Source organism: Notothenia rossii (genome assembly GCF_949606895.1).
Source record: "Notothenia rossii genome assembly, chromosome: 11".
NCBI lineage: Eukaryota > Metazoa > Chordata > Actinopteri > Perciformes > Nototheniidae > Notothenia > Notothenia rossii.
In genome coordinates, this window is record NC_136910.1 from 43,653,662 (window position 1) to 43,678,080 (window position 24,419).

General features: G+C 39.9%; 2 protein-coding genes across 3 annotated transcripts; both read right to left on the reverse strand.

The window, feature by feature from the left end:
* Positions 1 to 2,362: 2,362 nt before the first annotated feature.
* On the reverse strand, positions 2,363 to 15,862 carry sapcd2 (suppressor APC domain containing 2). Of its 2 annotated transcripts, none has more exons than XM_079656964.1 (6): positions 14,632 to 15,862; positions 11,092 to 11,225; positions 6,485 to 6,631; positions 5,833 to 5,934; positions 5,114 to 5,221; positions 2,363 to 4,680 (listed from the first exon to the last, which is right to left on the reverse strand). In XM_079656964.1, exons 1-6 carry the CDS (start codon positions 15,413 to 15,415, stop codon positions 4,552 to 4,554), a joined length of 1,404 nt encoding a protein of 467 aa, XP_079513090.1. In that variant the 5' UTR covers positions 15,416 to 15,862; the 3' UTR covers positions 2,363 to 4,551. The 2 variants fall into 2 exon arrangements, with proteins under 2 accessions (XP_079513090.1, XP_079513089.1); XM_079656963.1 differs by having other exon boundaries at positions 5,114 to 5,224; positions 14,632 to 15,656.
* A 3,563-nt stretch (positions 15,863 to 19,425) lies between these two features.
* Positions 19,426 to 23,637, reverse strand: tmem141 (transmembrane protein 141). The gene is made up of 5 exons (XM_079656965.1): positions 23,449 to 23,637; positions 23,205 to 23,271; positions 20,082 to 20,165; positions 19,863 to 19,973; positions 19,426 to 19,582 (listed from the first exon to the last, which is right to left on the reverse strand). The coding sequence occupies exons 1-5, from the start codon at positions 23,500 to 23,502 to the stop codon at positions 19,521 to 19,523; spliced, it is 378 nt and encodes a 125-aa protein (XP_079513091.1). The 5' UTR covers positions 23,503 to 23,637; the 3' UTR covers positions 19,426 to 19,520.
* Between the last annotated feature and the right edge of the window lie 782 nt (positions 23,638 to 24,419).

Genomic DNA, 24,419 nt, shown 5'->3' on the forward strand with positions numbered 1-24,419 from the left:
TGAATGTGCTGCACCCAACTCTCCGCTCAGGTACGGGGATCTCCACTGAGAACTGCAGATCACACTCACGGTAGGTTTTTCATTGTTTTACTGAGTCATGTTCATTGCATCTACATATAGTGTTGTATTTTGAGGGATTGTTAACGCTTGTATGGTATTCGGGTCTGTGGGACCCGTTTTCATTATTTAGGTAAAGAAAAATGATATGATCAATTACTTTTTCAAACTCACACTCAATGGCCTAGGCTCATTTTCTGTGAAGAACATAATAATATATCAGAACACATTTTCAATGACCACCCACTGTACACCCCCCTACACATTTACATTACATACAGGGTGTTCGGGTCTGGACCCGGGGCTAACAAAAGTGTGGAAATTGTATGTCCTGTGCATCTGTCTGGGCCTTCTGTGTGTGTGTGTGTGTGTGTGTGTGTGTGTGTGTGTGTGTGTGTGTGTGTGTGTGTGTGTGTGTGTGTGTGTGTGTGTGTGTGTGTGTGTGTGTGTGTGTGTGTGTGTGTGTGTGTGTGTGTGTGTGTGTGTGTGTGTGTGTGTGTGTGTGTGTGTGTGTGTGCGCGTGTGTGTGTGTGTGCGCGTGTGTGTGTATTAAAGTAGCACTTTAATTCATTAATGTGATCTAACAAAAGTAAAAGGGCCAATATTAACCATATATGCTGTTTATATTGCTTGTAATTGAGCTGAAGTAAACATCTGTTGAGTATTTTTAACATAAAATAGTTTGATTGTGTTGAATTGAAGCCCAAAATGGCAGCGGGTCCACCAGACCCACGAACACTGGCTGAGTAAAACAAATATGAACACCATACAAGGGTTAAATGACCTTACATGTGACCTTTGGCCTTTGACTCAAAGTGGTTAGACATCTAAAGCAGTGGGTGTGAGAAGTACTCAGAAATGTTACGGAGGTTCATTCGTAAAAGTATGTGTAATAGCATCAAAACATACTTGCATAAGTGTCAAAAGTAATATTACTGATTTTGCTAAATTGATTATTTCAGAATAATGTATGGTATTATATGATTGGATTATAATAGTTCAAACGTTATTGTTTAAATCACTTTTATATTTGATTGAGAACTTCTTATTTTAAAATAAAACGATAAATTGGTTGATTACATTTTGTTTTCTTTATCACAATCTAAAAGTAACTAAGCTTTCAAATTAATGTAGTACTATAAGCAGCAGACATTTTAAATACTTGAGTAAATAATCCCAAAATGTGCTTCAATTAAGAAAATCACAAAATGAACATCCCCCACCAATGTTAATATAGTACATATATAATATCATCGTGTTAATCTCAGAATAAGAATGCAATGTTAAAATAAAGGCTTTTTATATATTTTAGAATTAATCAACTGGTTAGTGTCCTGCAGTTTATGTTGATCTGTGTGTGTTTCAGGTAATGTCTGTGTGTGTTTCAGGCTTATGCAACTCAACCCAAGTTTGTTTTTCTTCAGTCTGAGAACTTGTTTGTACTGGTGTCAGGTTCACAGGAGATGTGTGTCCCTCCTCTAAAGTAGAAAATCCTCACAGGTCTGTTAAATTCTGCACCAGACCATAAACACACAGAGCTGCTTCTTCAATTTAGAGATCTTTGGAAGATCTGGATGTTGTAATGCCACAAACACAGTAAAATGTGGCAGTTGCAGTAATATGAATTTATTTTCCCATCACAAACAGTAGTACAAAGACTCATTCTACAAATAGTACAAATAGTTTTTCTAGCAGCTATTGGGTGAGATTAAGATCAAACCTTTTTATGGAAAATGTGACATTATACAATGTTTGTGCATAGATGTGATGAAATGAATGGGTTCATGTTATACTCCTCATTAAAACAAGCTATGCTAATCACATCTGAGGGTGAAGTGGAAATGTGGTGCATGAATTACATCAGATCATACTCAATGTCCAGGGACATTTCCCTAATTTATGGCAGAATAACATAACCGAAATGAACAGACACTCAGCTGACAGATATAATTGTGGAAAGTTTTTCATTTTAAACAACTCGCTAATTAAATAGAAACACTTGCAAACACTTCCCATGACTAAAAAGAAGTAAAAATACTGAGTGGTTAGAGTAGCTGAATTTAGTTTTTGATAGACTTCAGAAATAAGAAATAAGGTTTGATTTACAATATATTTACAAAAATCTATAAAAAGATTATCCTGATTAAGCTATTGTGTGTCGTTTTGTTTGTATAGCCGTTTTCTCAAAATATGACATTTCAAGATGTTTGTTGTGTGTTGCTTTTTATTATTCAAAATCAATAGTTTTACACTTAGATATAGGTGATATCGTATTGCAGTACTGTAAAGAACAACAGAGTCAGCGTTGTTTGGTCAGATTTATTATTTTACATTTCATCTGAAGTTTTGATAGGAAGCTGAAGAAAAAGAGTTTCACTCACATAATGTAGGTTGAGCAGCAAAAAACATACAGTCAAACAAGTGGGAAACATACATCAACAATATGCTATGTGCAGACATCCCAGCAGTACCGTACAGATCCATTATAAAACTACAATGTTTTTTCTTCTACCACCACCCACTAACTAAATATTTCTCATGTAAACTTTGTGGATGGCCGAATATTTTTATACTTTTAGTCTAAAGTCAACCAATCCTGGTAAAGAGGGGAATTTACAGGGATAAAACTGTTTTTTAGATCTGTGCTAATCTCAAAGTTTTAAACAGAAATCTCTTCAAAAGATAAATATTCTTTAGCTGAAAATATGAGCCATGCAATAATTCACTGTAAAGATATACAGGGGGTATAGTACTAGGTAGCAAAAGTGATTTTCTTTAGTTTCTGATGTTACATCAGAAGATCTCCCAACCACGGAGCTCGGGCCCCAACACATTCACCGCCTGCCATGTTTGTCTTCCTCAGTTCTCGTCTACTTGCAAACTTCCAAACTTCTCTCGTCCGCCTCTGCCTCTACATCTCAATGGCTTGTAGGCTGTCCTCCCATCTTTTCTCTTTTCAATCTTAAAGAAAATCCTTAAAACTCACCAAAGGTCCTAACAGTAAACATGCTTCTATAATATATAAAACAAATATTTTCAGTAATCCCTGTCCCTCAGTGTTTCAAATGGAACATGCTAAAAACCCAGAAAGCCAATGTAAGGTAAACATATTCATTTACGTTAAAAGGAAAGGAATACTGAAAGACATTGGGCAAAGTGTATCTTATTATCATTTCAATCAAAGTTCCAAACTAACAAAAATGTAATTGATGGGTCATAGCAAGCAGATGCAGCTGGTGATTTTCATATTTAACTGTAAGAACATGGCATTTAATTCCAGCAGAAATCTTTGTATCTTAGTTGGAGTGTTAAAGGTCCCATGACATGGCCATTTCTATTGATCATAATTCCATTGTTGAGGTATACTAGAATAGATTTACATTGTGCAATTTTCCAAAATCACATTGGTTTCTCATACAGCATCTCTGTATAGTATGTGTATTCACTCTCTGTCCTAAATGGCTTGTTGGAACTCCAGCCCCCCTCCCTGTGAGCCCAGTGTGCTCTGATTGGTCAGCTCGCCCACTCTGTTCTGATGAGTCCACCACCGTTACAGCGGAACATCAGTTATTATGTGTTACAATGGCGTTAGCAACCAGAAAAGGACACCAGTAAGGACAAACAGATGAGAATGCTGCGTGGGGCCTGGGTGCCGTGTTGGCGGGACGTTGCGAGGCTTGCTGCTGCGAGGAGCAGACAGTGTGAGCTGGCTTACTGGTGTGGTTTCCTGGTTGCTGCGTGGGGTCGGCGAGACACAGCGAAACCCAGCCCGAAACAAGCCCGAGCACACACACCCGCAGCCTGGCTTTGAGTCTAGACTCACAGCCTCGCCGCGTCCCGCCGTCTCAGGCTGAGAAATCCGCGGAGCTGCAGCTGCCTGAGAAAAGATTGAGTGTGTGTGTGACTGTGAGGAAGTCCACGGAATTGGTCTTAACGTAACGGCTCCGCGGACGTAACGTAACGGCTCCGCGGATTGATCCTTTTGGACCAGTTGGTCCATTGGGTCGTCGTTATGTCACTTGGTTCCCGGAAGAAACAAATGGAAAAATAAAAATGTCCAACGAGGCGTTCTGGGGCAGCATAGAAAGGTATTTTCTCTGTTAGAGTTTTACTCGCTACAGGGTGTACTTTGAGGGTTTTTGACTCTGCAGACCGTTTACATGCATAAAAAGCTACATAACACACGGGTAATAACCGGAAAAGCATGACATGGGACCTTTAATGCAGGAAAGGAAGTGAGTAAAAATCTCGATTCAAGTCATTCGGGTCAGGTTTTCTCGGAGTGTTCACATCTAGGTAGTGCATGGTTTGGTTTGGGGTGGAGTGGTTGCATGCTGCAGTCCAGGGTGTGGGCGTGGCATGGCTAAAAGGTGCATCACTGCGGGTAAACAACAGTCAGCTGACAGTCTTATCAAAGGTAGCTTGGGACCAGCGTCATGGAAATTCTTAGCTGGTTCTTAACATACTATAGTTTGAGGTGGAATGTATCTGTTTTCAGATGAAGGTGGAGTCCATGGTGCTGGTGTCCTGCGCACTGCGGGCTCGGGCCTCAAAAAGCTGTTTTATCAAGGCCGACTTCTCCTGCTCCAGCTGTGTGATGCGCTCGCTCCTCTCCGTCACCTCCTGAGAAGATTCAAGATTCAAAGGTTTTAATGCCATATACCATAAACCATATACCGTACTATATAACATAAGTTACAGTGTAGAAATGGCATGAAAATCTTCTGACCCGAGCTCCTCCAACATTGGAACATATATAATAAAAATACAAAAATACAAATAAAAAATAGTGCAAGAAGTCTATATACACGTAAATTGAATGATATATACAAGAAAAGAATGTAAAATTAAATATTGTAAATTAAGATGAAATTAAATACGGTTTATTATGGTGATAACTATTTAGATAAATAAGTAAATTGCAAGAGGACAAACAGATGAAGGTTTATCGAGGCACAGAGTTCAGAAAATGGATAAAGTGATTCACTGAAAACATCCACTGACTGGTAACTCTTAGTGACTTCTATGTATTGGCAGTGTGCAGACTGGGTCTAACCTGTGTGAGGAGTCGGTTCTGGTCCTTCAGTCTCAGGATGGCTTGTGGGGGAGCTGGAACCGGTGGCTGCGGGTTAGCGGCGGTCTGAGCAGCGCTGGAGGGAAATGACTGCTGAGAAACAAAAAGGAATCAAAGAATAGTTTATAATTAACCTACTTGTTAATTATACTAAGCTTCTCATAATGGAATTCCCCTGAACTATATTTTGTGTTTGAGTATTTACTGACTTCAGCTTTGAGCCATACGAATTTCCCAATAGCAAGTGTTTTATACTTTTATTTATTTTTTAATATAATTGTTCTCGTCTACAGCCATGTTAGCAGCTCTGAAGGCAAGGCAGGTTTATTTATATAGCACCTTTCAACACAAGGCAATTCAAAGTGCTTTACAAAAAATGAAAGACACAGAGGCTATTCCTAGGCACAGCAGTTAGCATACAAACATGCTCACAGTGACAGTGTAAACATGCTGATGTCTGGCAGGTATGACGTTTACCTCCTTTGTGATGTGATAGAAAATAATAACTTTGTCCACACATATTTAAAACAGGGCTTTGGTTTTAAAAGGTCACATTTGACCAGATGATCTTCAAAATGAAGAAGTCCATCCATATGATCATTTATATTCACAATAGATGTAGATTGTGAGACATTAAGAACATTTAACTTAGCTAGATTTACAATAAATGCAAAAGATGAAATGGGGCAGTCAGCACTCACCATCCCAGAGCAGGAAATAAGGTCATTAAGGCAGCGGTTGACTTCTTGCAATTTGGGTATTAGGACATTCATGCGACTCTGATTAGCTTCTGTGAAGAAATCCTGTGAGGAGAGAACATAAAATACATTATGTAAATACAGCAGTGATGGATACAAGTAGTTAAAGGTCATAGAAATGTCATTATAAAGTGGGATGATTATTTAACAAACCAATGAAAAGCTTTGGTAAAGCAGGTTAATATAAACTAATAAGGAAATACTCTGAGGAAGAACATTATGTGTTTTTTTAAACAATATATTAGAAGATATATTTTTGCTGCCAGTGCATATCAAAAACACTGAAGCACTCAGTTAAGAATAAATTACTTCCTTTCCTTATCCTCAAAAAATAAATGCCTTCATTTTGCATTCTTTATAACGGTCAGAAAAGTCTTTTTAGGTTTAGAACAAAACAACCAAAACACTCAGTTCAACAGCTTTACATTTTTATTATATATATCCGTTTGATATATCCTCATATGCCAAGATATTTTCGACATTTGTCCTTCTATCTATATCAATAAAACTAAAAATCATCAAACAACAAAACACAACAGGCCTCATCTCCAATACTTTACATCTGAGCTCTTTAGACCAGTGAGTGTGAACTGACCGTGCAGTGGGAGTTCTGGCCGACCTGCCTCTGCCTCTCGGTCACATTGTGGATTTGGCCCTGGTACCAGTCTCGGGCCCGCTCCACCACCTCCAGGCCCGCCAGCAGAGAGTCCTTCTCCTGCTCCAGCTCTTTCATTTGCTTCAACTGTGTGAGTTAAAGGTTAAAAGGAGGGGTAGGTTGTTGAAGAGTGAAAAAATGGCGGCACAAAAGGGAAAACCTGAAGTCATTTTCTGTATAGACCTCAATGAGGCAGCAAACGTGTCATTGTAATCACTTAGAGAGATTAAAGGGGCCCTATTATGCTTTTGGGGGTTTTCCCTTTCCTATAGTGCAGGGGTGCCCAATACGTCGATTGCAAAGGTAGTGTGGGTAGATCGCATGGCATTGAAAAATCCATCCTTACTATGGCATTTGCCACTTGATTGACGTACAGGTAAGCCAGTCTGAGATCTCATCTTTTTCTAACACGCAGCTCACCATGCATGCGCGGTCAACCGCGCAAGCTGCCGTAGGATTTATGTAATGACCAAAAATGTATTCAGTTGTATTCTGCCATACGGGTTCATGCAGTTATGCAAGGTACACCAACATAAGTTATACTCAGTAAATATAAATAAATATATGTTTCGCATTTTTAATGTAGGTAGATCAATTTGACTTGGTCATTTTAAAAGTAGCTCCCAAGCTGAAAAAGTGTGGGCACCCCTGAGTGTAGTGTGTTATATAGGTTTTTGTGCATGTAAATGGTTTGCAAAGGCTTAAATCCCAGAGTTTCTCTCCCACCCCCTGCCTGAAACACCTCCATTGGACTCCTTTATTTACTTCCGCATCATAGTGACATCACTATGTAACACTTGCGCTTCTATTGGGCAGCGCTTCAACACATTGTATGTGATAGGCTTAGGGACAGGACACCTCTAAGCGATTGACCAATCACAACAGAGCCAATCAGCTAACCAATCAGAGCAAACTGGGCTCTGGTTTCAGACAGAGGGTGAAAAGAGGTGCTGCAGCTCAGGCAGTGTAAGAAAAATAAAGAGCTCTTTGAACATTAAAGCATGGAGACATGTCCCAGAAGTGCCACTAAATACAAATGTGAACCTGGAAATAATAGCGTAATAGGGCCCCTTTAAGATTAAATCTACGGTAATCATTGACGGCGGCCAGCAGTCTGCAAACTCAAATCTTTTCACACAACAAGGGCATCTGCAGCCAACTCTTTTGTGCTGTCCGAGACAATGGTGCCGTATCAATTGTGCCGGACTCTCTCCCATCCTGAACAATGTTTAGAGGACCAATCACCCGGGTGTCATGGCAACCGCACAGCAACCTAAGAATGGGGTAAACAGCACTTCAACTATGGCCGCCCCAGTGTGTGAAAGAGAAAGAGATGTGTGTGTGTGTGAGTGTGTGAGTGTGTGAGTGTGTGTGTGTGTGTGTGTGTGTGTGTGTGTGTGTGTGTGTGTGTGTGTGTGTGTGTGTGTGTGTGTGTGTGTGTGTGTGTGTGTGTGTGTGTGTGTGTGTGTGTGTGTGTGTGTGTGTGTGTGTGTGTGTGTGTGTGTGTGTGTGTGTGTGTGTGTGTGTGTGTGTGTGTGTGTGTGGCTGCATTGAGTTGTGCTGACCAGGCTGTCCACACTTCCAGAGTGCAGGCCTCATTGCTGGCATTCAGCCACCTGGTGTGTTATCTTTCTATCCACCCATCGCTCCATCCCTGCATCCCCTGTGAAGCTCAGTAAATCCCCCCGATCATCGCTCATCAGTGCTGTTTAAAAAGGTTGACATAAAATCCTGTGCAACATATTTGTGCTCTTTCCCAAAGAGCCTAAAGTAAGAGAACAAGAGAGGCTGGGGGGGTTTTAGGTATGAGAGGTCCTTCTAGAATGAAGCCTGACCCAGTGTCAGGCTTCATAAATACGCGGTAGGTCCACAGGCAGGAAAACCCACTGTTTATAAAAGAAAGAGAAAACACACACAGAGAGGGAGCAGAGCAGCACATGGCTGAAAGGTTAGGGAAGAGTGTGTGCATGTATGTTTGTCATGGCTGAATGAAGAGGCATGAATACAGGACAACAACGCCCATACAATAACATGACGCCTGTTGCCCAAGTTGTTCGACTAAAACCACAAAGAAGAACATAACGGCCTTTCAAACTGCATCTAAAAAGCAACACGAAACCGTGTGTTCTGAACATCAATACAACAGCAGCTCAGAGGCAATATACAGTTCAAAAGTCCCTGAAACAAAGACAGTGTTACAGCCGGACGAACAACGCTGGATATATCCTAATACATCTGTCCAATATTCTTTTCGATCAGTTGGTCAACTGAAACAGTGTAAAACCTAAATATACTCAAAATAGTGGTATTTCAAAGAGTGAAAAGCAGCACAAAAACATGGTACTTTTTCTCTGTTAAACCAATCAACTAATTTCATCCACTCATCAACCCATTTCTGCATATCCTAAAACTGAAGCATTACAACACCCCGACAGGTTAACACTAATGAAAAGACCCAATGTCCTTGGAAATAGAAAATATTTCTTAATTGATATGCCAGTTATTCTTGAGATTAATCACTTAGTTGTTACTTCAGGATATATAGAAATCCTTCAAATTCTAGCTTCTTTATAAAAAAGGACCGAAGATATTAAGTTTAAAATGATACAAAACAGAAAAGGTAGTAAAGCCTCACATTGCGAGACACTTCACAGTACATTATTGGTTAGTTTTTCTTGAGACAACTTGAAACTTGATTGTCGATAACATCCTGGCAATATGATAACTACTTAAGATGGACAACACCACAGAATGTTAGAGCCATAGAACAATCCCTAAAGTCCCTAAAACCAGCCTAAATACATAGTTCATCATATTTCTCAGAACTCACAATTAACTGTCAAAACAACCTGGTGCATATCTAGCGGATGTTGAAATGTAATCATTACAAAACCACCACAAATGCAAACTTTACTATCCTGCATCTCTTTTACCATCTCTGTCTTCCTGCCATCTGTCTCCCCCTCTCTCCCTACTCACCCAGAGGAAAAAGTGCAGGGCCTTGCTGCTGTACAGGCCGCTGCTGAGGGGGATGAACACGGTGGTGTAGGCAGCCAACACGGCTGTCCAGGCTGGGTCGGGCCGGTCGAGCGAGTCCTCAACTTCCACCAGGCCCCTGGGCCCGACCCGGCACACTACCATCAGGGCAGCAGGGGGCCAAATCGGCCTGGGTGGGAGGGTTGGAGGGAAGGGGGAGGAGGAGAGGGGCAGGGAGGGAGGGGGGGTCGGTCAGTCTGCCTCTTCTGACAAAGAGGCCGAGAAGGAAAGAGACAGAGACAAAAACAGGGAGAGAAAGAGAGCTACAACAGAGTGAGAAATGGTGGGGCAAAGGGGAGAGACGCAGAGTGAAGGGAGGCATGGGCTCCGACTGGAGGGTGGGAGGGGCAGAGTCAGGGGGAGGCAGCGAGCCAAGGGGTGGGAGGGGAATGTGGGGGCCAATAGAGAGGGAAGAGACTCTACCAGAAAACTTTTTCCTGGAATTTTCCGGCTTCTACTGTTTTCTTTTTCATGTAAATACAATATTTCCTGCCCTCCAGGCTCCATCACTGTTATTTCCAATCACACCCTAAAACATTGTTTAGACCTGTCAGACCTCTGTCTCTCTGAACGTCCTTTGCTACTGATCCTCTATCCTTTACCACAGGAAAACAACTCAAATACTAACAGATACCAAAGAAAAATCATTCAAAATGTGTCATGTGTAACATCGACACAACACCTTGACTGAAGACTCAGTTCTTTCTAATACAGTGGAAAGAAATGATGTTCTCAATGAGCAGAGGAATAAAGCCATCCCACTGACTGTTAACAGACTGATGTTATTTGTTTGTGCTCTCACGAGGGAAAAATCTTTGTAAACACTTAAAAGACTGTTTTGCACACAGGAGTGTTTTGTGTTAGTGGAAGACAGTATCAGTGAAAAACTGCATTATAAAATACAATGAATATTCTTTATTTATTAGTGCCTTTCGTATACATTTCAATGGTCCATTCATTTAATACAAGTGTAATGGAATTCAACAAGCAGTCTTTTTGTAGTAAAGCAGTATTTCTGAGGGTTGGCAGAAAGGCATTTTTATCTATCTATTGCAACGTTTGACAGTGTTATTGCATATGTTCCTACATATTGTGTTGACCTAGCTGTAATGTAAACAAAAAGTGAAAGAAGAGTTTCCAAGCTGCGGTAACATCTGTTTTTTTTAGGTTTTTATATTTGCCTGGCCTGTGATTTTACCTCGAGACCAAAGGCTTTTAACTCAAATAAGTGGCATCGTAAGAGAAGCGGGGTGCTTTACAGGTAAATAAATAGAAACTGGGTGGATCCACAGAAGACCCACGCATTATTACTGTTGATACATACCTGGTTTGCTGTTCAACCAGTTATTAATGGGAAAAACCTGTGCGCATGTACAGCACTGACATTCGGCTCAAGCCCAGGCGTGTGTGTGTGTGTGTGTGTGTGTGTGTGTGTGTGTGTGTGTGTGTGTGTGTGTGTGTGTGTGTGTGTGTGTGTGTGTGTGTGTGTGTGTGTGTGTGTGTGTACCAACCATTCCGTAATCCACTCCGTTGGATATGGTATGCCTCCTCTGCTCATCCCGACCTCGCCCATGTCGCCTGGAGACGCCGGTAAATCCTGATGCTGATTCGCTCTGGGATCTTGGTAGACCTGATTTCCCAACACCTAGACAAATGAAAAACACACAGATTGAATCAATTGCGACACTGTGGTCTGGTATGCACTCAGCAGTTTGACTTGTATTCTGCTGAACATAACATAGAAAAAAACTAAAATATGAAATGTACTTCCTAGTGCTTTAAAATAATTACACTGGGCTTGTAATGACACATGCATGCAATTAAACAATTATGTCTGTTCTCTTACTCAGGGAAAAACTCAAATAGAATTATCATCAAAAGACCAATTGCCAGATTTACATTCAAGGTAATCAAGGTAAGTCTCAAAATTCTGACTCGGCAACAATATTGCACATTGTTTTAAGTCCATCAGCAACAGTAATCCATCCGTTTAAAATGTAAAAATAAGTGTGTTGTAATCTATTTGATTTTTGGTGAATAATAAGTGCAGTTCAAATCAGTTCCTGGTGATTAAAGGTGACATTTAATCTCCTTGGGCAACAAACCTCCATGCCTGCAGACAGACAGTAAAGAAGAACATCTTAAGTATAACAGATAAATCATTTATTAAGACACAGCAATGCATTCCAGCTGCCAGTGTGCACCACAGGAGGGAGCTGTACTATCAATCATGGTCCCTTCTTTGATTACCTTACTAGGATGAGTTCAGTGGAGTAGAAGGAAATATGTGAAGTATCTGAGTTCAAACAAACTTCAGAGAAAAGACTAATCCTTGAATTAATGAAACATAAACATTTCAACAATTGTAGGGCTTCCTAAAAAGGCTAGTATGATTTCTTTTAATCAAGAGAGCCCACTGAGTGATTTTTTATTTTTGAAGACTAAGATGCATGTCCACTTTAAAGTAAAAAAAGGTTTTTAGATGTGCGCTTTCAAACTTACTTTTACCTATGTTGTGCTTTGAGAAAAAATTACAAGCAAATGCTATCCGCCAAAAAAGAACATGTGATATGATTGAAAGCTATTTAAGGTCCTTATATTGAGATTGTTTAGTAAACTGCCAAACTCAAGGACGATTGTTAAAACTCAACTCAGTTGTTATAAAGATAAAAAGAAAATATGTCTCTCTCTGTTGGTTTTCCTACTACTCTCATTCAATCTCTGCTGCTGTGTGTTTGTGCCTTTTCAATGCGGTTTAAAAAACATGTTTGATGAAGAGTTGTGAATTGGGTGTGACCTTGGCAAAGCATCTCAGTTGTATTTTTTCGGTGGTATTTCCCACATATTAACTAAGGTATTTTATCAGATTTTAACTCTTGAGTGAACACCACTGCTGCATTACAGAACCACAAAAAAAGTGATGAGAGAGGCAGGACTTTGTGGTGATGTCCAGGGTGTTGGGGAGGATTTCACCACTGCAGTGATTCAGTGAGCCATGGCCTGTCTGCTGTAATCTGTCCTAATCCAGCAGGGTTTGGCTGCATGAGAGAGATTAGAGCATGGACATTTCCCAACAAAAGTAAGGGGACATAATATATTTGGACAGCACTTTTTACATACAGACAAAAAGGGAAATAAATAATGTGCTGCAGGGATTTGCTACAATACAGCCACAAAAGCAACTGATGTTTATCTGTAAAAAGCATAACATTTGATATTTCTAGATTACAATAATAGCATTATACAGGCCTGATACACATATAAAAATTTGGATTTATAAGTAAGTAACAAGGTTTAACAGTAATGCACAAATGAAATGAGAACAATGAATGAGATGTGGTATACGAACGAATGTTATTAAATACTGTAGCAGTAAGATATACTTTTTATATTTTAACTGACAAAAATCTGACAAAAACTACACAAAGTTATGTGACCTATTGGCCAGGCAGTGTACTTGTGTAATATTTCTCCATCTGAACAAACACACTCACTTATACATGAGTGTAATGCAAGTGTTAGAAGCTGTGAAAGCCCTGAGGGACGAGGAATGTGCAAGTGTCACTCTTATAGAGGGATCATGCAAACTCGGACAGACGTGGTGTGTGTGTGTGTGTGTGTGTGTGTGTGTGTGTGTGTGTGTGTGTGTGTGTGTGTGTGTGTGTGTGTGTGTGTGTGTGTGTGTGTGTGTGTGTGTGTGTGTGTGTGTGTGTGTGTGTGTGTGTGTGTAAGAGAGAAATGTGAAATAGCTCTCCCTATGAATGTGAGATAAAGAAGAACGAAAGTGAGTTTGTATGAGAGCGAGAGATAATGAGCAGGCAAACTGGGAATTAACTCAGCTGCACCTCATCCAACCTACATCTTACTCACCAAAGAGAACTGAACAAATGCACGTGCCTACATCTGACCATTTTCCTTTCCAGAGTCAGCCAGGCCGTGGGAGGAATGATCTGCCTTCTCTACAAGGCAAACTATCAAGATAGATACATTCTGCAGGAATTTCTGACACGACCTCTGACCTGACCCAGGGTTAACAACCGCAATTATTCAACTAACCAGCAGTCACTTAGCAGTCACCAGCAGCCTGTTTGAGCTGTGACATAACACTGATATACCTGATAAGAGTGTTGTCAAAAACCAACAATAACTGTTGTTGACCCCCCATTAAGGATTTAGAAAAAAGACTGCCTTTTAAAGTTAAAATGTTTACATGTCTAAGGCTCCCTCTGGATGACATTTGCTGACATGCAAATGAATGCACACTGCAAATGTTGTGCACTTGTATGAACTACATGGATCAGTGCATCCAATTGAATTAGAATATGAAATTGAAGCTGGAAGACCGCAGTGGACATATCAACGCAGTTATGCACATAATCAGGTGGCTTGTTCATGTGAATTCATTTTCAAGTGTATTTTGCTCTGTGTTCTGGTGTGTGCTCGAGGACACATAATACTCTATCTAAGATCTAATCATCCTCATGCACGTTTTTTGGGGTCCAGATAAGAATTTGTCTTTGTTTGAAGTCAGCAGCAAATTGAAACTACGGCACAAGTTGAATTTCATTTACATTTTTTGACAACTTGGATGGGAGTGGAATGCAGATACAACTGCAGGTTGTAACTGTTTTATTTTTTATATAATTATAATTGAATATGTTTGACTTGTGTACAGTTATTAAGACAAAACAAGCCATTAAAGACATCATCTTGTGCTTTTATGGAAACATCTTTAGAAGGAAATGACCCATAAGTTTTTTAAATAAACACAGCAGCATTAGTTGAGCAACAAATGTATCAAATCTTATACCACAAAGTATAATATGTAGATACAACTGCATAACATCAACCTCTGTTAGAGCTGTTGATTGGCATACGAGATCAGAGCTCAATTGCATTTTGTATTACGAGTGTGTGTTGATGTTATTGATTTTAACACAACAGGTTAATTAGTTATTGACATGAGTCCTAAATGAACCCAGTGAACTGTCCCCAAACCCCCTCACACACACACAACATTTATAACGATTCACTCTCATGGTACCACTTACTTGATCCTTGTAGCTGCGGCGACTCCAGAGCGAGAGACTCAATGGACCTGACCCGGCTCTGCTGCGGCTGTGTAGGTTTGGGGGCATGGCCCGGTTCGGCCCGGTAGCCCCCGGCCGCCGGAGCCCCTGGGTTCTGCTCCAAACCCCGAACGGGCCTCTCAAAGACCGCTGGGTACCGCACCGGTCCACACGACGGATACCCGGGCGCCTCCTCCAGCCTGGCCCGGCTCTGCAGGGAGGAGGTCCGGTGCTGCAGGGTGTTGGTCACGTTGCTCGGCCCCAGCGGACGGACCTTGTTCTCCACCCGAGTTCCCACGCTGCATGTGGACAGCGGGGCGGGCTTCTGCTGCGGAGCCTGCTGTGGGTGCACGGCGGCGTGGACCTTGAAGTGGGCGCTGTGCTCCGGGTTGAGCATGGAGTAACGCAGCCCCGCGACGAACCGCTCAAAGGTGAGGCAGCCATGCGGTGGGGTGACCCTCCGGAGGCAGCTGAGCACCCCGCCGGGCAGGTCCCGGGTGTCTGCCCCCTGCCAGCGGGTCTCTATTTCTGAAATGTGGACATAGCCTCTGCCACTATCATCCAAAATGTCAAACAGGGTCCTCAGACTGTGCAGGAAGGCTTTGGGCAAGCCATCTGTTGAATAGTCCGGCTCTTTAGGGTGCACTTTTGCGGCTCTAAAGCCCTCCGTGTTGCCTTGATACACTTCTTTTCTTGGTCCAGCTCGGCCGTAAATAGCCGAGGTCCCGTTCAGTTTGCAGCCCTGATCGGTCACTATCAGAGCCATCAATGAGCTGATAATGCGCGCCGACTAATCAATCAAAAACACACAAGTTCGCTAACTTTGTATAAACACGCAGCACAAAGCCCAGAACAATACAATAAATAAAAGCCTACTGAGCAGGAAAATACATGTCCTAATAAAGCTTTTTAGGCTGAAAATGTCCTACAATTCACTGTTCTGGTCGTCCACCTTCCAGTCGAAACTCCGCTGGTCTGATCCATACTTTCCTTTTTCTACCAAGGACCGCCCTTCAAACGGCTGTGTGAGAGAGCGTCCCAGGTCAACCGATTGGTTGCGGTGTGCACGAGCTCAGCGCTCATTGGTTCAGGCTTGAGGTAGGCTCCAGTTTGAGTTGTGCTTTTGTTATTACTAATGCTGAGACGTTATTCATAAAGCCTGCATATGATCACCCCCCCCCCCCTACACATAATCACAAAGAGCTGGATATCACCTTACAGCCCACACACACAGCGGTAATGCGGAGCAGAGCCCCTTTGTTTCATCATGAAATCACTTGAAACTTTGTGTGGAATTGAATATGTCATTTCAATGGTTAAGTTAATCCATTTATGTTGATTATATGTTTAAAATCCCTGTAAAGTTAGACACGCTAATGATTTGATGGCTGATATCTGACTGTCACAGTAAACCTTGTAATATGCTGTAATGTTGTCAAATGTCTTTAAAGGTCCCAAAGAATCCTTCAATGTGGATTTTTTCGTAAATTAGTTTAAAAGTAAAGCTTTACATTTGGAGATAAACAGCTACCACTGCCAGAAGGGCTATATAATTGTCATCTGAAAAATAACTAAAGCTGTCATGAAAATGAAGGGTATTAAAGCACAACATGTACCTTTATGATGAAGTATAAAGTTACATAACATCTTCTTGTTATGTAGCTTAATTACATGTTTTGTTTTATTCCTACCATACCCTATTTTACCCCTTTTTATTTCCATTACCATGGCTCTCTAATAAAAATGTTTGAATTTGTGTTTAAATGTCAGTTTTAGGGGGATTTGTAACCGGTTCAATTGCAAGCATAAAACTGTTGATTGATGTTGTTACACTCAAAAACAACAGCCCAAACCCCCCAAATGGGTTTACAATGACAATGTAATGTCATGTAATGCTATCTTAATGAAGTGTTAATGTGTGTTTCTTCCCCCCCTTTCCCCTGCATCTTGGCAGATTGGAGATTATGTAATGGTATGTATTACCAGTCAGGCTGGAATAGCAGAAATCACTGTGCTCCACATCCAAGCACACAACTCAAATCCAAGTTTCACACAAAACACATAGCAAACATCTCTGTGTTCAGGTTAACCTCTTCTGTTTTCTCTTCGTTTAGTGGTGAGTCACACATGTCTGTGTACAGACCCATGTTTATCTCTGACCTGCCCAGACTTGAGCTCTCTTCTTGTCGTCATCTGTGAAATCTTCAGCAGTGATTAATGTCAAGGTACTCCACTTTCACAAAAGACTTCCTGTAATTGACCAACCTGTTATACCAGGTATTGAATCACACATTTGTCCATACTTTGATTTCACTGTACTTTTTTTTTAATTAGAAAAGGGGTTGAACGAGAGGACACAATCAATAAATCCCCAATTGCTGCTCCCCCTCCCTATGAAGGTCAATCACACACCAGTTGTTCTTGTTAACACAGCAATGTGTTGGATTGATCACGACCTAGGGCAAGAGAGAGATCTAATACCCAATAATAGTGCGTCAGAGTATAGATTTTCATTTCTTTTTCAGTGTGGGGCTGGAATTAAAATGCTTTAATCAGTGTTTGTTTTGGGGCTTTTTTGCTGGTTGTTATATAACCAGAGTCAGACAGAAAGAGAAAGAAAGAGGAGAAGACTCACAGTCCAGTTGCAGCTCAGCTCCCTCGCCTCACAGGGTCAGACAACTGAGCACTAACTCCTGCCCTCCTCATCTCCCTTTCTCATGATCTCACGCACATTCAGTGATGCCACACACACACACACACACACACACACACACACACACACACACACACACACACACACACACACACACACACACACACACACACACACACACACACACACACACACACACACACACACACACACACACACACACACACACACACACACACACACACACAGTTTTATAAGGCATGCCAGTGGTTGCAAAGCGTGCCAGTTTATACCGCTGTTTGTTTTAGTTATTGAACATGTACAGATCCTCAGCTCCAGAGTCACTATCATGTAACACACACGCAAGCACACACACACACACGCACACACACCTCTTTCCCTCATTATCTCCTATTTCTCTCAAGTCTTTTCCTTCAGCAGTATCAGTGTTCAAGTGAGAAAGGATTAGTTTTGTATGCAGAGAGACACCAAAGTGAATTGGTGAGGTGTTAAATCAGATTTGAATCATAGTGGGAGGATGTGAGCGAGAGGAAGCGATAGTGGGGGTGGATTTAAGCTGCACAAAAATAGAGTAGGAAAAAAGAACATTAAAGCAAAGCCAATATCTTCTCTTCTCTTATTCATGTTACCTTTACTAGGAGGCAGTTTCTTTTTCACAGACACTGTAAAAACGTGACACTGTACCGGTTTGAGCTTGCAGAAACAGTGAACTCTTTTTGCTTGTTCTCAGTTAATCAAGCGTCTGGACTTTGGTTGTTTCGTTTACTCGGGGTGTTAAAGCTTGAAAGACTGTATTGTTTCAATGACCTGCACTCCATGGTGCAGGATTTAAGTGATTAATACCTTATTGTACAAACTAGTACAGCTTGAGTCCCTGCGTGTGTGTTTTAAAAAAAAGCTAAATGTAATCAAAAGCACACATTTTATGCATGTGTATTACAAATGTTTAAATTAAGGATCTCATTGAAATGCATTTTAAGTCGTTTTCAGCAGAAACACCACTGGTAGCAGTCAGAATAAAGATACATTTTTCCACAGGTTTCAAGGATCTGGTCGGACACTTCTCGACCTCTACTCAATATTCACCCATTTTAAAATCACACACAGCTTATAACATCTGCACGGGTGATGTGAGATGGCTTGATTTAGTTGAAACTGTAGCTTTAAATGTGGATACTTGCCAAGGAAAGATCCGCACCGTGCCACATATGAGTCCCATGTCTGTAAATATTTTTTTTTTTCTCTCTTGTATTTTTCATTATCTCTGTTTAGGTATTTTCTGATCTTTGCAATTCCAATAAGGCACCTTATACTAAATTAATAGAATATTTCGTTATAGAGATCCAGAGTTTGTTCAAAGCCTTTTTTTTTTTAGCATTGAAGATTGTGATATATGTTTTTATTATTACACATCGTCTTCAGAGGGTCATTTTGTTGCTTGTTTCATGATACTTAGTTCAGAGTAATTTGGCTGCTACAAAATTGCACGTTTCCCTTGGGACTCATGAAATACAAGTGAAATTCCCTTTGGACTCTTACTTTGAATGTCATTATTTTGGATACACGAACAAATTGATGCTCAAGATGTTTCACAATTATACATTACTTGTGGTTTCTCATACCTTTCATCATATAAATTACAATATTTGGTCATAAAATGTTATAATGTTCAAATATTTAAAAGGAGGAATCATTAAAAGGTGATTTCTTTTCTGTAGTCCAAGACATACATGATTAAACTCATCAGTGGGGAATTTAAATCCACACATGAACACAGAAACTGGTCACTTACTGGTTTGTTAACCTAACAGTAATCCAATAAAATACCCAGTGACAACTAGTGGTTGGTTTTGGCCGTGCAGTGTTAATTCTGTTGCATGTCAAACAAACACATCCAAAAAATAATACCGGATCACAAGCTTAACGTTGGATTCCTCCTAAAAACCCAAACTAATTCCTGACCTATGATTCGGGAAACACATATGTTTATCCACACAGTAATGCTGTTATGAAATACAGACTCTCCACAAACTCTGGAACCTGACTTCATTCATTTGATGTATTACACCAGGGTGCCAATAAATACAACATGTACCACTTCGCAACCAGCACTTTCTCAAAGTTTATCATTTTCTTAATACATTGTCTTTTTTTAAATGTGTCGTTATATACAGAAGATTCACACGTGTTTATATTTTCAGTCCATCACATCACCATATTTTGTCTTCTCATGTCCTTTTGATACCTCTGGTTCAGACACTGAAAGATAAACACAGGGAGAGACACACATAAAAACGTTAAAGTCTGCAAAGTGCCTTCATTTGGTTTATCATGACTGAGGAAAAGAGCTGGCATAGATACATCTGCTAAGAATACTGATAAAAATGTGTATTCACTTCAATAAATTGCTGACGCATGTTTATTTAAACATGACCCAACAAGGCAGTTACTGAATGATGAAACACATCCAAGTTTCATAACCTTCAAATATGAGACATGAGGGATGGTGAGCCGGTCTGTGTACACACACTGAACTCACCTTGTGGTGGAGATCTGTCCGGGACTTTTCCTGTCTCCATTAAGATCCAAAGGTCTGCGCATTTCTGAGTTTCCCAGCGAGTTACAGCATAACTCCCTACTGAAGACCCCACTGAGGGAGATCAGAGAGGACAGGTTAGAGAGGGGGGAGGTGAGATGGGAGGAAACGTTGAGAGTCTTGACTGCTAAACCTTTTATAATATCAGGTTTAATTTCTCACCTATTGAAACGAGCAGGTTCCACTGTAGAGGATAAGGAAGCTTCTTCTGGAGGATACTCTGAATGGCAAATAAACAGCCAGCACCTGTAAAAGCAACAAAAAATGATACATCTCAATGACATCTGTTTTTGGGCTCTCCCCCTTAGTTAACTAATCTATCGCTTTGCTCCAAGACGACTACATTTTAGAGTTAATTCTAGGGCCGGGACTTTAATGCGTTAATTAAGATTAATTAATTACACAAAAATTAACGCATTTTAATCGCACTTATTTTTGCACCGCGGAACGTTTCTCACTGGATGAGTTTCAGGGGTACCGATTATACTGGAGCACCAACTAACGTTCATGACTTGAGACAACAACAAACCACAGTGAACAATAGTCAAACATGAACGAAGAAGCTGATGAGACCGCTTTGGTTGGCCCCGTGGATGAGACATTTTGTTTTAAAAAACGGAGGATGGAAGCGTCGATAAGAGGAGGGTTGTTTGCAAATTATGCAAAAAGGAATTCGCATATCACCGCAGCACATCAAGCCTCAAGTATCACCTCAATGCAAAACATATAGCAGCTAGCGTGGAAGCTAGCGTGGACGTTAGCCCGACTCGGAGTACAAGGACCCACACCCAATTCGCGTTGATCAAACAGTGGCCTATGCAACAGAGATTTTATTTTTCATCAGGATATTGGAAGAATAGGAGGGATTGAGGTCAATCACTGGCACTTTTTTATTTTATTTTAAATGGTACACTTTATGTTGAACTATTTATTACGTTGTTGGTGCAACTGGCACTTTATGTTGAACTGTTTATTGTTTTGGCCAAGGTTATTGAGAGAGTTGGACTGAAATTGATTAGATTTTTTAAATCAACTGTTGGTAAATCAACAAAGTCTGTTATGGCCTCTGAAGCAACAGAGAGATGTTTTCTAATAGTCAGGGTTTCCAATGTTCTGAATGTACTTGAAAGTATTGTGTTTTACTTAAAAAACAAAGTGTTATAGTTTACAGAAGATCTACCTACCTATAGGCTACCTGAATCTCTGAAATGTACTATATTCCTAAATATACTATTGCTACACTTTATGGCAAAAATTGCTATTTTCTGTTGGTCTTGGTTAAGTACCACCTTGAAAAAATAAACAATGTTTTGTTGCTTAAGCTTATGTATTCAGTCATTATTCAATGGTATACTAAAATCCATGTGAAAAAAATTGCTTCTCACTGTTCTCAGGTCAAATATTTATATGTGATTAAAAATGAGATTAATTTTGATTAATTAATTACAAAGCCTCTAATTAATTAGATTAATTTTTTTAATCGAGTCCCGGCCCTAGTTAATTTGTCTTTTTCTACGTGTTTAAATGCTGAATGACATATTTCCTTGATGCGACAATTAACCTTTCACCGAGACATTTTTGTTCCGTTGGAGAAAATAAAGTAACCTTCACCTTATTTAGTGATGATGAAACGTTAAAAAACTGTGACTCAGATTCAGTATCCTGTATCCATAACACTAATTTTATTTTGACAACATAACAAGGCCTAACTGTCATCCTGCACATACAGGTTTTATTTTTCCTTTTGTTGTTTTTCACCTGCTATAGATCCAAGGAGGATCAAACATTGTCAACTGTTTTAAGAATAAATAAGGCAGTCTTTACTCCTTTTACTATGCTAATGACCAACAAGGGAGCATCTGCATGTGATGTGTGTAGTATACCATCCTATAAGATAGGTGTAAATCTCTTTATATTCAAAGAAAGTCCAAGAATTAAGTAAACTACAAATCTAAACGTATCTTAATAAAACTCATTACTCTATGTTGAGTTCAGGGTGCACCATACATGAAAACGCTCTGCTTTACTGATACTAGAAACATTTGCAGATTATAACTCCCTCTTGTGGTAAACATTGGTAAAAAAAAATACAATCGTCCGTAGTTTTATAGGTCGAAATACTTATTATTTGTTATAGACATATAGGAATTTAGCTAGGTCAAATATAATCATATGTGAGGGGACTGATTTAGGAACACTAAAATAACCAGTGGCAAGAAATAAATAATCCTCTATGATGAGAATAGAATAAATCTGTGTTATTTCAGTGGCATTACACAATTAAAATATATATAGATATATAAAGAGTACTTGGGTCATTCCTAGCATTCGGTGCCATTTAGGTCCCCACCACATTATATCATATATTTTGTATTTAAAAGGTCTAATGCTTATTTTTAAAAAGCTTGGTTTTAAATGTTTATACCCTCTACCATAAAACAACAATGTTATTTAGCCAGGATATAAACAATTCTAAATAATTACTCTGATTTTAGCACAAGTAGGCCAAATTGCTGTGTCCCCAATCATGTTTGCTCAACTTCTGTAACAGATATACAAAAAAAAATCCCAAAAACATTTCTACATTTTTGTGAGTGTTGTATGACCCTTTTGCTAATATTCCTCACCAAATTGAAATTGTTGTTATTAATTAATTTGTATTGAAAATAAAGTGTGTGTCCCCTGTTTGAATGTCCCCCCTGTTACTCTGATTTGAATCCCTCTGGACACGCCCCTTTACTATTCTACTATTTGTATGACTCAAGAAGAAGAAGGATACATTTTGAGTGGGAAATCATCTTCAAGAAGCAGAGTGAATGCGTTCTTCCTTCAACGTTTTTCTAATGTTTTAAAGAACTTAACTATTGCGGTAAAGCATAAAATGTCCACCCTGTTATGCTCATTTTTAGTGGAACTGATCATTTGTTTTACATTTAGAAAATATGGTGAATATATCTATCAAATATATGTTTCTGTTGTCACCAAGTGCTAGCTTGATTATCATCACACATGTAGCAATAGCCAAGTTTAGCATAAAATCACCACCCTGTTACCGTCCACCCTGTTACTATTTTTCACAGTAACAGGGTGCACACACAGTAACTGGGGATGGTAAAAAAAATGAAAAGATTTTAAGCACAATATTCTGAGCTTGACCAAAATATTTGTCTTATACTTTAACAAGCCATCATTCAGATTAAATTATAAAAAACATGGAAAATTATGTTTTTTATTTCTGAATACCCTAGCTGAAATGGCACCGAATGCTAGGAATGACCCACTTACCAAGTACAAAGGTCCCAGTCCCCTTCATGAAGGCACCGGACTGACAGGCAGCATAACTCTGTAAACCCTGTAGGACCAAGTGACAACAAACAGACAGCGTTTACTACACACTTTAAAAACATGTATATGCAACTACACAATAGAAAAGGGACGATGTGTGCAGCAGCATATTCACTGGACAGTCTGTGCCCTCCAGTGATATTCAGGCTGCAGAGATAAGAACTCAACGTAAACACAAACCCACCGGATGTCTCGCTGCCACTGCATCGTCCACTTTGGTGAGACCGATATTAACCATTTTGTTGACGGGGATGAAGCTGGAGGTTAGATGGAAAATAACATTAGCTCATGCCGAGACTATACCGACTATACCTATACACATAACTCCTCTGTTATAAAACTTCCGTACAGCAAACCAACAAATCCAGAAAGAGGGAGGAACAGCTGTTTGTGTGAAACACTAGTGACGCCTAACAGAGAGGAGGTAGTACTGCAGCTTCTTGCTAATACAACGTTTACTTTCCCAGGCTACAAAACACAAAAACAGCACTTTAATCGAAGAAAGAGTGATTATTCTGGTTGGATACAAAAAAAGAATAAAACCTAATATAACATTACAATAACACAACACAAATATAAATTATTAAGGCATTAAATAACACAACAACTAATATTCAATTTGATCAACAAGGACGTTCAGAGTAAGCCTTTCAATACTGAATATAAAGTCTCGTAAATGTTTAGGTAGCCTATATTTGTATTCTTAAAGACAACAACAAATACAAATAAATAGCTTTTGTATACAACACAACTACATTTCATCTATCATCACTGATTCCATACATTAAACTTAAAAGGGACCTATTATGCAAAATCCACTTTTTCCTGTCTTTTATACATAAACATGTGTCCCCTCTGTGTAAAGAGATTCTGAGAGTTTCAACACTTTATGATGTCATAACATTTTTTTGGCTTTTGTAACCATTAGCCAATAACCAACCAAGGTAAATAATTGTAAACCTTTAGCAGCATTAACTTTAAGGCCCATGTAGTTAACAAACTCAAATTGGTGTTTCAATAAAGTCCTCTCAATATCCTGTCTTTTTGTTTGTTAAACGCCATGTGTGGCCCCAGGCTCTGCCACAACAGCGGGGCCCGCCGACCCCTCTGTTGAACCCTGACACCACACTGACCTCAAGATGTAGAAGAGAAAGA